Source organism: Heteronotia binoei, chromosome 2 (assembly GCF_032191835.1).
Source record: "Heteronotia binoei isolate CCM8104 ecotype False Entrance Well chromosome 2, APGP_CSIRO_Hbin_v1, whole genome shotgun sequence".
Lineage (NCBI taxonomy): Eukaryota > Metazoa > Chordata > Lepidosauria > Squamata > Gekkonidae > Heteronotia > Heteronotia binoei.
The window spans coordinates 74,446,836-74,459,294 of NC_083224.1; the positions used below are offsets into that span (position 1 = coordinate 74,446,836).

The 12,459-nt window shown below is 39.8% G+C and overlaps 1 protein-coding gene across 6 annotated transcripts in view; it reads right to left on the reverse strand.

Annotated features, from left to right (window-relative positions):
* The window catches only part of SRGAP2 (SLIT-ROBO Rho GTPase activating protein 2), a 329,055-nt gene that overhangs the window by 40,094 nt on the left and 276,502 nt on the right, over positions 1–12,459 (reverse strand). For all 6 annotated transcript variants that reach the window (XM_060231292.1, XM_060231295.1, XM_060231293.1 and 3 more), the window contains 4 exons: positions 10,174–10,234; positions 8,253–8,330; positions 7,387–7,521; positions 3,362–3,467 (listed from right to left, as the gene is read on the reverse strand). In XM_060231292.1, the coding sequence (XP_060087275.1) occupies positions 3,362–3,467; positions 7,387–7,521; positions 8,253–8,330; positions 10,174–10,234 (380 nt within the window). The remainder of the gene's footprint in view (positions 1–3,361; positions 3,468–7,386; positions 7,522–8,252; positions 8,331–10,173; positions 10,235–12,459) is intronic.

Below are 12,459 nucleotides of genomic sequence, written 5' to 3' on the forward strand. Positions count from 1 at the left end.
GTCTTTCTCAAAACTGTTTTACTCTGAAGTGTTTGGAAAATCACAGTAAAGTCTGGATGGCTGCTGTGTGGATGGGAAAGTTCAGATTTTCTGGCCTCTGTGGCAGCCATTTTCTTTCCCCTGCCACAGGGAAGGCTTTTTATTTTTTAAAGAATCAGCACTAGAATACTGTCATATTGATTTAGCATTGTAACAACAGATGTAGTGGATTCTCCAAATTCTCAGCTTTCATTTTTTTAAAAAAATCTCTATACCCTTCTTTTGTGGAGCTATAAGAAAAAAGGCACGTCTTCACAAGGGAGGAGGCTAGAGATTTACTTTTTTCTCAATGAAAGCTGGGATTCCAGAGAACTTGTTACAGTAGAATATTGATAAAATGATATTCTAGCACTGACTGAAAAGAAAAACTGCAAAAGCCCTGTTGACCCAGGAGAGTGGCTGATGGCCAATTCTTGGGGGATCTGAGCAGGGAAACTGTGAGGAAACCTGCCATGTGGAAGCCTTATTACTACCGTGCTTTACTTGCAGCCACATGAACAACAGGGAAGCCCCAAAATCCCATCCCTGTGTGGGAGCCACCTAAGCATACACAAAGGAATAGCAGAGGTGACAGTCCATGCAGAGAAAAACATGCAAACTCACAAGAAACTTCACTTGCATTTGTGAGTGTTGCTTATCTGCACTGAAACAAAACACAGGAACCATAGCTTAGCAGCAGAATTATGGAGAGCGGCCACTGTTCAGTAGCAGAGCACTCTCTTGCATGCATCAGATCTCAGGTTCAGAGTCAGCTGCTCTAGTTATTCTGAGGTCTGAGACAGCAGGGATCATGCAAAAGACTCTTGCATGACCAACACTGCCTCTATAGGATGGTCTCCCTGTTGCTGTGCCACTGTTCCTCTGCATATACTATCCCCAATACATTTCACACTGCATGTGCAGCTCAGGTGTTGGAAAAGAGCTGACTGGTCAGCAGGATGTACAGACACAGGCTGAAGAGGTTCTGCCTCACTGACTGCAGGCTAATGTGGGGAGCCATGTGAAATCCCCACTCCCAACTGCCACTGGGGGAGGCCAAGAGACAACAAAATTGAGCCAAGATCCTGGACGTGGTGGGTTGCAGAAAGTCTTTGTGTGGCAGTGACTTCTTCTTGCATGCACAGCTGCTCCAGAGGGAGATCAGACAGAGAAGCTATTTTATTTTAACTATTTCTGTATTTGCATCTACAAGGCATAAACTAAGTTAACATAAAACCACTGGTTATTTATACATTTTTTATATTTGGAAGTACTACTTATCTAATTAAGAACTAGGTACATGGGAATGAAATGCTGTCCTATGTGCAGAAGACAATGAGAATGCATGCACATTTCAAAGTAGTATGCTATCAGAAGGTTACAGCAAAGGTTTAAAGCATGAAACATTTCTGCTGCAGTTTCCTATCAGTATGGTGCCAGCGGTATATTTACTCATTCACTAAATATCAATAGATTTCTACAGTTGTTTGGAAGAATCTAATTTCCCAAGGTTCATCTTTACTAAAGAGATGCCATTACTCCAGTGGCTACTATTGCGTTTCCAAACAATACAATCAATCCATTCACTGCTGGGGGTAATTACAGCTAATTTGTCATTCTAATACTATGTGGGTCCCTCCCTTAAGATTATGCATTGCTGAAAATGGGAACTACAGCATAAAATCTAGCCACTGTGAGGAACACATTAATTCTTAAAACTATAAAGAGATACAAATCAAGAGACTGACCTCTGCCACTTAACTCAGTTTTGAAGTATCCATCTGGATTCAGTGCGAATACAGCCTGAATTGCCACAAAAATAAACAGCCTTGTGGCACCCTGAAGACTAAAAACTTTTTATTCTAGCACAACCTCTCACAGACTAGAGCCCAGACTCCTACTTATTTTTGCTGCAACACACTGCTATTTCTCTGGAATTTTGCCCAAATTATCACAGTACTTACCATCTCACAATTATTGTTTCAGTACCTATAACTTGAAGTATGTTTATGTAAGTTTACGTAAGTATAAGAGAATGCATTATATTTTAGGGGAAGCATATAACGTCAAAAACTGAAACCTCACAAATAGTGAAATGGTTTAAAATGATGGCATTGTGATATACATTATGCATTTCCTTGCTATACAAAAGCACAGAACTGATTGCTGAACACATAAATTGGCATTGCTAGCATGTCAGCTTTCAGCTTTTCTTTTAAAAGTATGTTATAATCCCTTAAGACTTTGAAGAGAGATTCCTTCCCATTTTGAACAAAAGAATAAACAATGCAACATAAATAAATACAAGCCAATTTTGCTTAATGTACAGAAGTCACTCTTTTTTGGTGCAAAATTTGGATTGTCTTGTTTTGATGTGAACCGGCATTGCCACAGTGGTATTGTTTCTGCTGGGCACTCTGTACATGCACTGAATTGTTGAGCTGAATCTGCACTCCTACTATGCACTAGTCAATATCTGATCACATGGATTCAGTACAATGAGACTACAGTGGCAACTGACTGCTTATCTTCTAGCACATGAAAGCTGAATCTACATCACATGTCTAATTTTGAGCCTGTCCCACAAAATGTGGATCAAAAGCCCATATACCAGCACCAAGTAAAGACTGAGGGTATATTTGTAAAAACCTGGGACAAAAATCCAAAACAAACTGGAAGGAACATTTTAAAATTTAAAAAGGTTAACTCAGAAGGAGAAAACCTGAGATGTCACAACACTACACTCTGAGATCCTGGCCACCATTCTGAGAGTTGCTTAGCAACTGCATGAACATTCAAAGCCAATAGGAGCAGCTGGAAGGTGCAGCTGCTAGGCATGCTAGGAGAAGCAGCCACTGTACAGAAGGAAAAGAGAGGAGATAGTGGAAGAGGTGATGGAGGTGCTGCTATAGCTGCCAGGTGAGCCAGGCAGGTGGAAGAGGCGATGCTGTGAGTGGGCTGAAAGTGACTGGAGAAAGTGGGAGGGAGGGTGAGAGAGATTTTACCACAATAGGATGACCCTGGAAGAAGGAAGCAAGAAAAGACAGAGAGATGGGAAGATGCAAAAGGGTAGGAAAAGGGCTATTGGGGAAGGTAGGAAAAGTAAAACTAAGTTGGGAGGTGAAAAAGGGAGAGAAGGTTTAGATCCCTTGCAATGCTAGAGGAGATCCAACTACCTGGCCAGCAATGGAAAAGCAGGCAAAAGGCATAGTCTACATCCGTTTCCCAGATGTATGACAGCAGCAGCCAGGTCCAGACTGCACTGCTAGGTCCCAAGAGAAGAAAAAGTATAGAAGTGGGCCCCACTTCAACAGGTTTGGGAACCACTGTAATTTATACTTACTGATTGAGGAATGCAAAGAGGTATCTCATTACAATCAAAGTGGTTTTAGGCAAAGTCAGAAGGACTTTTCGGATGTGCAGAGCTCTCTCTTGTAGATTATCCATTGCTAAAAGGAAGGGAGAGAAACAGAAGCACAGATGGATGTTGAATGACATCTGGAACTTCCATGGCAAACTCTACTTTTCTTCTTAACTATACCAGTATAGGGGGAGGGAGGAGCCAGTAATGCTGTTTAAGACTGTTTTATCATATTTTAGGAACTAACCACCAACTGCAACATCCCATGATAGTACATACACTATAACCCACTTTTCTTCCAAATGGGCATCCAAAATGCCCCTCCTCTATTTTATTCTCACAATAACTCCCCTTATGGGGTAGCTTGTATTTATTTACTAAATATTTATAGACCACCTTTCCCCATGGCTTGAAATATTTCACCAATCCTAAATTAAAACATACTGAACAGAATAAAAATCACAAATAATCCCTCAACACCATAAAATACTTGTAGTCTATACCTCATTAAAAGCTCTAGCAAACAAAACAGTCTTGAAATGGCTCTTACAAACTACAAGATAAGGTGTGTGTTCCCTCACCTCCCTAGGCAGCCTGTTCAATAAGGTGATAGATGTGGCAGAAAAGCACAATCTCTAGTTAATGCCAGGTGGGCTGTCTTATGAAGGGACTAGTCAGTAGGTGGCAACCTGGGAAATGTAGTTCAAATGAGAGACTGACTGGGCCAAGATCACACAGGAAGTTTATATGGCAGAGTGGTGATCTGAACCCAGGCCTCTCACATTGTAGTTCAACACTCTAACATTATACCACACTGAAGTATGTGTACACATTTCACACACACAGGTATTTTCTTTTATCTGTGTAGAGAAAATTAGTGAAGAGACCTTCAACCTACCTCACAAATAAAAATGAATAGCCCAAAATGTTATCTAAGAGCAACAATAAAAGAACTTGGAAGAGAAAGATCAGACCAGCTCCGGAAACGTTTATGAAGCATTACTCAGAATATGATCGAAAGGAAGATATGTAATCTGCTCTGAAAAAAAATCCTCCAAAAGCACAGGATGTTATCTACAGAGTGTAGGAGAACTGAGGTCTGTCCATTTCACCACAACACAATAGCCTATTAAAGTTATCTAAGTAAGGTGGTTGTTTCAAGGAAAACCTTTGGCATACTATTCCACAGAGAGATTAACAGAGCTGCAGACTGAGGTAAAGAGCTCCGTCTACAGCAGCCTAATGGGAAAAAAGTGGGCAGTATAAATCCTTGGCCCTGGAAGCCCTGAGTTATTTGGCAACAGACTGCTCTTTTCATCTAATCAGAGCTAAACTGTGTAGGTTCATTTGCTAGGAGAATGAAACTACAGATCACTTCTAGAAGGAGCTCTCCTACACACCACTTCAAAGGCTGCTTCCTTCACGGGCATTTGTACACTTGGACAATAGATCCATTGTTTGCTCTCTGGATGAGTCAGCACTCAATCGTAAGCGAAACATCACAAGAACAATTTTTTAAACCTACTCTTGAAATGATAAAGCTAACAAGATTGAAACCTTTCATGTTCTGTTTCAAAGGAGTATCCATGTCTGCCTGTTGTAGCAAGTGTTTTTCCAGCATAAATTTAAGCTGGAGTAAATTTCCACAGTCTTAAAGATGCCACTGGATTTCTTACCCACACCCTTGCCCATTTTCTTTGTTCTGTATGGAAACACTATAAGGAAATTGTCTCAAGGTTATGGAAAATACTTTCCAAAAGAAAACAACTGCATGTTTTGTCTATCCAGCCTACATTACTGCTGCTACTACTACTCTCTCTCTCTCTCTCTCGGCTTGACTTCACGAGCGAAGATTTAAGAAGGGTGCAGTAGTCCACATCTGCTGCAGGCTCGCTGGTGGCTGACAAGACCAATGCGGGACAGGCATATCCGGCCACAGTGGCTGCAGGGAAAAGTCTGATTTGGGATTGGTGCTGTAGCAGTGCGATTCTTCCTCAATCTCCTTTTGTCCTCAAGACCAGCTATGCATGCGTTCTCAAAGGAAGAGACAGCCTGGTGGATGGTATGCCTCCATGCTTTGCGATCTGAGGCTAGGTCAGACCACTGGTGATGGTTGATGCGACAGGTACCAAGGGATTTCTTCAAGGAGTCCTTGTACCTCTTCTTTGGTGCCCCTCTATTTCGATGGCCGGTGGAAAGTTCGCCATACAGAGCAATCTTGGGAAGGCGGTGGTTTTCCATCCTAGAAATATGCCCTGCCCAGCGCAGCTGCGTCTTCAACAGCAGTGCCTTGATGCTTGTAACCTCCGCCCTCTTGAGGACTTCAGTGTTGGTCACAAAGTCACTCCAGTGGATGTTGAGGATGGTGCGAAGGCAGCGCTGATGAAAGCGCTCAAGGAGTCGCAGGTGATAACGTTATCAAACCCACGATTCGGAGCCGTAGATGAGGGTTGTCATCACAACCGCTTTGTAAACATTGATCTTTGTGCCTTTTTTCAGATGCTTGTTGCTCCACAATCTTTTGTGCAGTCGGCCAAATGCACGGTTTGCCTTTGCCAGCCTGTTGTCAATCTCCTTGTCGATCTTGGTATCTGAGGAGATGATGCACCCCAGGTAGCTGAATTGCTGGACTGTCTTCAGAACTGATTCACCCACAGTGATGCAGGGAGGGTGATAATCTTCCTGGGGTGCAGGCTGGTGGAGAACTTCTGTCTTCTTCAGACTAACTTCTAGGCCGAATAGCTTGGCAGCCTCTGCAAAGCAGGACGTCATATGCTGCAGAGCTGATACCGAGTGGGAGATGAGTGCAGCATCATCAGCAAACAGTAGCTCTCGGATAAGTTTTTCCATTGTCTTGGAGTGAGCCTTTAGTCGCCTCAGGTTGAACAGGCTGTACTACTACTATTAACATTAGTATTAATACAGCTGCCTGTGAGTCAGGGCCAATGTCAGGCAACAAACTTGGCAAGAAGAGCCTCTTTCTTGCTCTCACCTTGCATTTAATGCCACAATCTCAGAAGCAAATTCTAGTGATGAGACCTTGCACAATTCTGGTATCGCTTCCTTTTCTTGAGATACTATCAAAGGATTAAAGAATGTTCCAAAAAGGCAGTGGCATGGCCTTTAAAAGATAGTTTAAGCCCTACACATGCTTGGAGTGAAGAGGAGAGATTTTGTGCTGATGTAGCAGGTGGCTAATGAACAAGTTTCCTGTAGTACAGGAGTGGGCAACAGTAGTTCTCCGGATGTTTTTTGCCTACAACTCCCATCAGCCCCAGCCAGCATGGCCAATGGCTGGGGCTGATGGGAGTTGTAGTCAAAAAACATCTGGAGAGCTACCATTGGCAATCCCTGCTGTAGTACATTAAAAATCCCTGCACTGTGCAAGATGTTATCTTTAACTGTGTTTTGTGCATATGTGTGTGTGTTGAGGGGAGCAAATGAATAGGGAGAAAAGAAAAAACCCTCGACTACCACTAAGATGAAAAAATCTAATACATTACAGAAAGTAGTTTTTCCTAAAGCGCTTAAATTCTTTATTCAGAAGGTATCTGCTTCTCAGCTCCTCTATTTATTAAAAAGTAATCTTCTTAATGCACCTCCCCTTGCTATTTCTCATTTTTGGACACTCTTGTCTTTTTATGCATGGAACTCGTTCCTTTTGGAGATTCTGCTGGTCTCATCTTTCTTCTGATTTAAGAAGTTATTAAAAAGTCACCCACACACCCTCTCTTGAATTTCTGTCTTGGTTTTCTTTGTGATGAAAATAATCAAAATATAAACTGAGTCTATTAATTATAGGGTTTCTTTTCAGCTTCCTTTTTGCCTAAATTAGCAAACACAATTCCTCCTCTTTGCTTAAAATTTCCTCTTCTATTTGTAAGTCATAATTAAGATCCTCCCTTTTACATTTGCCACTCATTTTTGTTTACTGAAGACTGCATATGGGCTAAATTTCTTTGTAGATCTTACTGTAAACTCATCCAGTTCTCCCCTGTGCTACTTACTGACACAGGCAATCAGGTCATGGAAGATTTCCTTGGGGAAGAGAGGATGCTCTAGCCCTCGAAAATAGAGCTTCAGAACTCCTGCTATTGAATCCATGTCATGATCATTTTGGTCTCCAGCCAGTGGATCCTCCCCTGGTAACCACAAAACAGAAGTAATGAAAAAAGAAACAGAAAAATGAGTGTATTCAAAACAAGACAAGCCAGAACAAAATAAGAATATGATATGCTTCATTAGAAGAATTAACTTCACACAAGGAGAAGGCTGGAGTTCAAGTGGCTTGAAATGTGTATGTTACAATCATTTTATCCTCCACTTCAGTAAAGATGTAATATAATACATAAGGTATCATGGACCAAATCGTAACAGTTTCTTTCATCTCCCAGCAGTTCTAGGTGATCAGGCTCATGGTGGAGGCATATATGTGATGGAAGACAACATTTATTTTTGTTTAAAACGTTTCTGTTCTGCCTTTCCATCCAAATAGGGTCCTAATGGCTCAAACATATGATCTGCATAAGAAGTAACAAAAGGAAGTGGTGAAAATAAAATGTCATAAATAAAACAATGAACAAAACCCTGCTTGGAAATGTCACATAGTTTCCAGCAGTGGCACAGTTCTGATTTGATCTGACAAGGCCAAATGATGCTCATATAGTAAAAGTGACAAGAAGCATAAAGCTAACTGATTTAGATGCTAAAGCTTTATTGTGCAATGAAGGAAAAAAAGCCTCTGCCAGTGGCCATGGTTAGGAAGCAGGAACTACTGAAGAGAAAATACTATCTTAATTTATTATCTTGGTGTTAAGGACTCATGAAGGCACGTGACAGGAGGCTGAGTGATACAAAACTCAAATGCTGTTACCTCTCTCAAATGCATTTTTGATATCATTCACCTCAACCTGAGATCCAGACACCCTGAATATCCCTTCGTGCTGCAGTCCTAAGAAGAAAATAGGAGAAATCCATGACAAGATAAATAAAGAAATCACCTTTTCTTCCTATCACTAAAACGTACTCTGCAGGTTCCACACATGGTGATTTATAACATTATTCATTACTTGAGTTTAGAACAATTAGTCCAAACTGAAATGACATGGAATTATCCAACTGTTTATTCAGTTTTGTTACCTAGAATTCAACAGCTGCTTTCATTACATTGTGATATATCGGCTAACAACATTTAGTACAACCTTTTAAAGAGCCATATAAACTTTTTGTACACATTACAAAGAAGTACAACTTTACAATATTACAAAGAAAAGTCCATCCAATGAGCACCTGAATATAGAAAAAATTTGTCAAAAGTCTTCATCAGGAATATTTCTATTTTTGCCTAAGTTATCGGCCTCTTGTTACAATTCAGTGTTGATACTGGGACCAAGCCAAGCCTTATCCTCCTCTATAAACAGATGCAAGAGCCTTCTGAATTTGGCTGGCAAAATGGTTTCTGCATTTATATTAGGAGCAAGCCATTCCTGAGCCTCTAATTATATGCAAAAACCCTTCTGAATTTTGATGGCAAACTGCTTTTAATCCATGTATTAATTTAGGAGCAAGTCCATCACGAACCTCTTCTCTAACCAGAAGCAAAAGCCTTCTGGATTTTGCTGGCTAATTGCTCTCTACAAACTTTTTGCCAGCAAAATTCAGAAGGCTTTTGAATCTGGTTCGAGAAGAGGTTCAGATTCAGAACTGGCTTGCTCCTAAATCAAATGCTTAATGTTATTAAGAGCATTTTGCCATCAAAATTCGGAAGGTTTTTGCATCTGGTTCGAGCAGCTCATTACATGTATCACTTAGGCAGATATTCCTTTCAGAGATTTTGGTCAGAACTGCACATGTAATGACTTAAGATCTGATATGTTAAAACTTCCTCTGTTATTTAAGAAATGGTGTGTTTATATGAGATGCAAAGGTATTAGAGCAAAATGTAAGTACCCAGTTATAGGAATCATTCATTTAAAAATATTCTCTATGTATATATTTCTTTCTTTGCATACTGTTTTAGTTTTGGAGGATATCTAACTCTATGTGAAATATTATTTGCTCTATGTACCTTTCAGTTGACCCATCTTTCCTTATGACATATGATTTTTAAAAAGTAACTAATCAATATGTGGATAGTTCAATACATCCACTCTGGGACAACTAGTTCAGCATCTGCTAAAACATAACTCAAAAAAGCCTTGTACATGTTATCCAGATAAAAGTAACTTCATATCTGTCTCAAGAACACTATTAATATATGCACGGTCTAGGTGTACTTGGTAAACTAAACTTGAAAACTATGGGGAAACCAAACTTATCCATGTTCTTTAGACTTGATGGCACTGCTACATTTTTAATTAACATGTGGTAAATGGTTTGCCCAGTTTTCAAGTTTTAACAGACACAGAAACTCCACAATTGAAAGTTACAATTTAATGTTACAATGCACTAACTAGGAAGCCCTCACATTTATTTTAAGATCATTAATGAGGAAGCAAAATATATTTTCAGCCCTTAGGCCACACCCTGGAGAACAATGACCCCTAGAAATACAGAAGTTTGTCAGCCCTGCATAGATAATGGCAGAGAGTGTTCAGCTAGTGATATCTCTGATGCTGTATGAAATGTTTACACAAACTCAGATATCCACATGATTAAAATCAGACGAGCTCTAGTTACATTGTTTGGGTCTAGCCTTCTTGATACTGTTCTTAGTGCAAGCACCTTCTTTACTAGGCTTCTAGTGTGGGACAAAAAAGTCATCTCTGTTACATTTGTTTTGTTTCCAAACTTACCATGTCTGCTAATGAATCGAATGCAGCTCTCTACTACCAGGGGAATGGCCTGACTGGAATCCTGAATAAAAAAGAGGAAAATGTGATGCAATGAACAGTCAAATTATTTCACAGTTTTATATTGTATAGTTCTGAAAGCCATATTCTTTGTGAGGGTATGAACTGAAGGCCCAGGTAAACCATGAAGTTGGAATTTCACAATCCTTAGAGTAGAAGGGAAGAGTATTAACAGAATCATTAGTATTTTATAATCCTGTGGAAATACAAGGGTGACAATTTGCTACAGAATTAGCTATTCCATCATGGCAGTATCCTGGTTACATCCCTAGTGTGCAGTTTTAGCATAGATCAGGGGTGGCAAACCGTAGCTCTCCAGATGTTTTTTGCCTACAACTCCCATCAGCCCCAGCCATCAGCCATGCTGGCTGGGGCTGATGGGAGTTGTAGGCAAAAAACACCTGGAGAGCTACCGTTGGCTACCCCTGGCATAGGTAAACACCATGGCTTTGGTAACCTTCCCTTTTTTATCTTTATCTCTGGTTTTTAATATGCAAGGACAAAAACACTTTATTTCACAAGGGTTTTTTTTACCATTTACAAAAATAACATCAAATTATTAATTCCTGAATGAACTGAACACAGAAATGATCTACTGTGAGCCCTTTAGAAACAAACTTCCTGTAATGTTCAACTTTTTAGCTACAAATGATATTTAAGTATTTCTGAAACTATTATGATAGGGAAATTTCCACACCTGCAACACAGCCTCTTAATTTCTGGACCACTGTTTTACCATATGAATTTATAACATTTGTACTTAAAATCTTTATCATCAAAATGGAAGCATAAATAGATCACTGTACTAGCTTCTGACTGAGGGGCACCTATTAGAAGAGATGAAGCAATCCAGAGAGGACTATGATTGCTGAGGATTTTTTTTTAAATCATGAATTTATTGTGTTAGATTAAAGTTATCAAACACATACACACACACAAACTCAAGGGTTCAATCAGTTGGATACTAACATCACATTAGCATGATCAAAAACAGAATTCAGAGTCATGATATGCCAGCAAAACTGAGCTTACATTGAGTGGACACAGTCTTTGGTTAGCAAGTGTGCTGTAGATGGGGCAAAACCTGTTGCTTCTAAGTAGTCACTTTCATTGGGATGTAGAAAATTTAGTCCCCTCCCCAACAGTGTCTTTGAATACTATGCTTTACTTTGATCCTTTTAAGAGCAGAGTTGCTGTTCACTTCAACTGAGAAAAGTAAGGGCTGAAAATGGAGTCAAAACCTGTCCACCTCTGATACCAGCTGGTTCAGCCTCCACTTCAAAGGACTTTAACACTGTACCCATTGTAGTCCTTGTATTATGTGGCCTTTATCACCACCTGACCTGCTGAATTTTGCTAGGTTGTTGTATTTAAATATAGGGCATAAGAAGCACTTTTGAGATCACATACAAATACACCTCCAAGTAATTTCATGTGGATCACAGGAAACCACTGAACAAAAGGACTGGCTAGACTTACAAGGGTCTACTTAGAATTTTAAGTTGCAAATTATTGTACCAGCTGAAAGTGTAAACTATGATAGACTTCAAAAGCTGCTGTGAATGGGCTTATGTGTTACCAGACATGCAGAGGGCTCTCACAGCAGCTGCCCTTTCAAGGACAACTCTTGCAATAGCTATGGCTAACCCAAGGCCATTCCAACAGTTGTAAGTGGAGGAGTGGGGAATCAAACCTGGTTCTCCCAGATAAGAGTCTGTACACTTAACCACTACACCAAACTGGCTCTCAACATACCAAGACAAAAATATTTTATCTTTATTTCTTCAATGGTAAACAAAGATATAATATGAATGGCTGGCCAGTTATATTGTCAATAAGGGAAACATGGAGCTGGTTAACCAGATACAGAATTAATATTCAAATTGTTATAATTTACCTCAGGTCAAATTTAATTAAGATACCAATGTCTGTATTCTTGATAGTAATAAAAACAAGATCAAGTAGCTAAAATGAAGCTTCAAATCAAAACTGGTCCTGAGAAAAATCTCAGTTTCATCCTATCTCAAGACAATACAATCTAGCTCTGCTATTGTATAAAAAATTACAATGCACGAAGTCACCAACTAGGGACAAAAATACCTTGAATTATTGACACAGCACATGTGCACAATTAGCAAAATCTAATCTAACACAATGGGAAAGGAATTTTAGCAAAGCAGCTAATAGCATTACAACACACAATTTCAGTCAATGGAAGCAATAAACTGG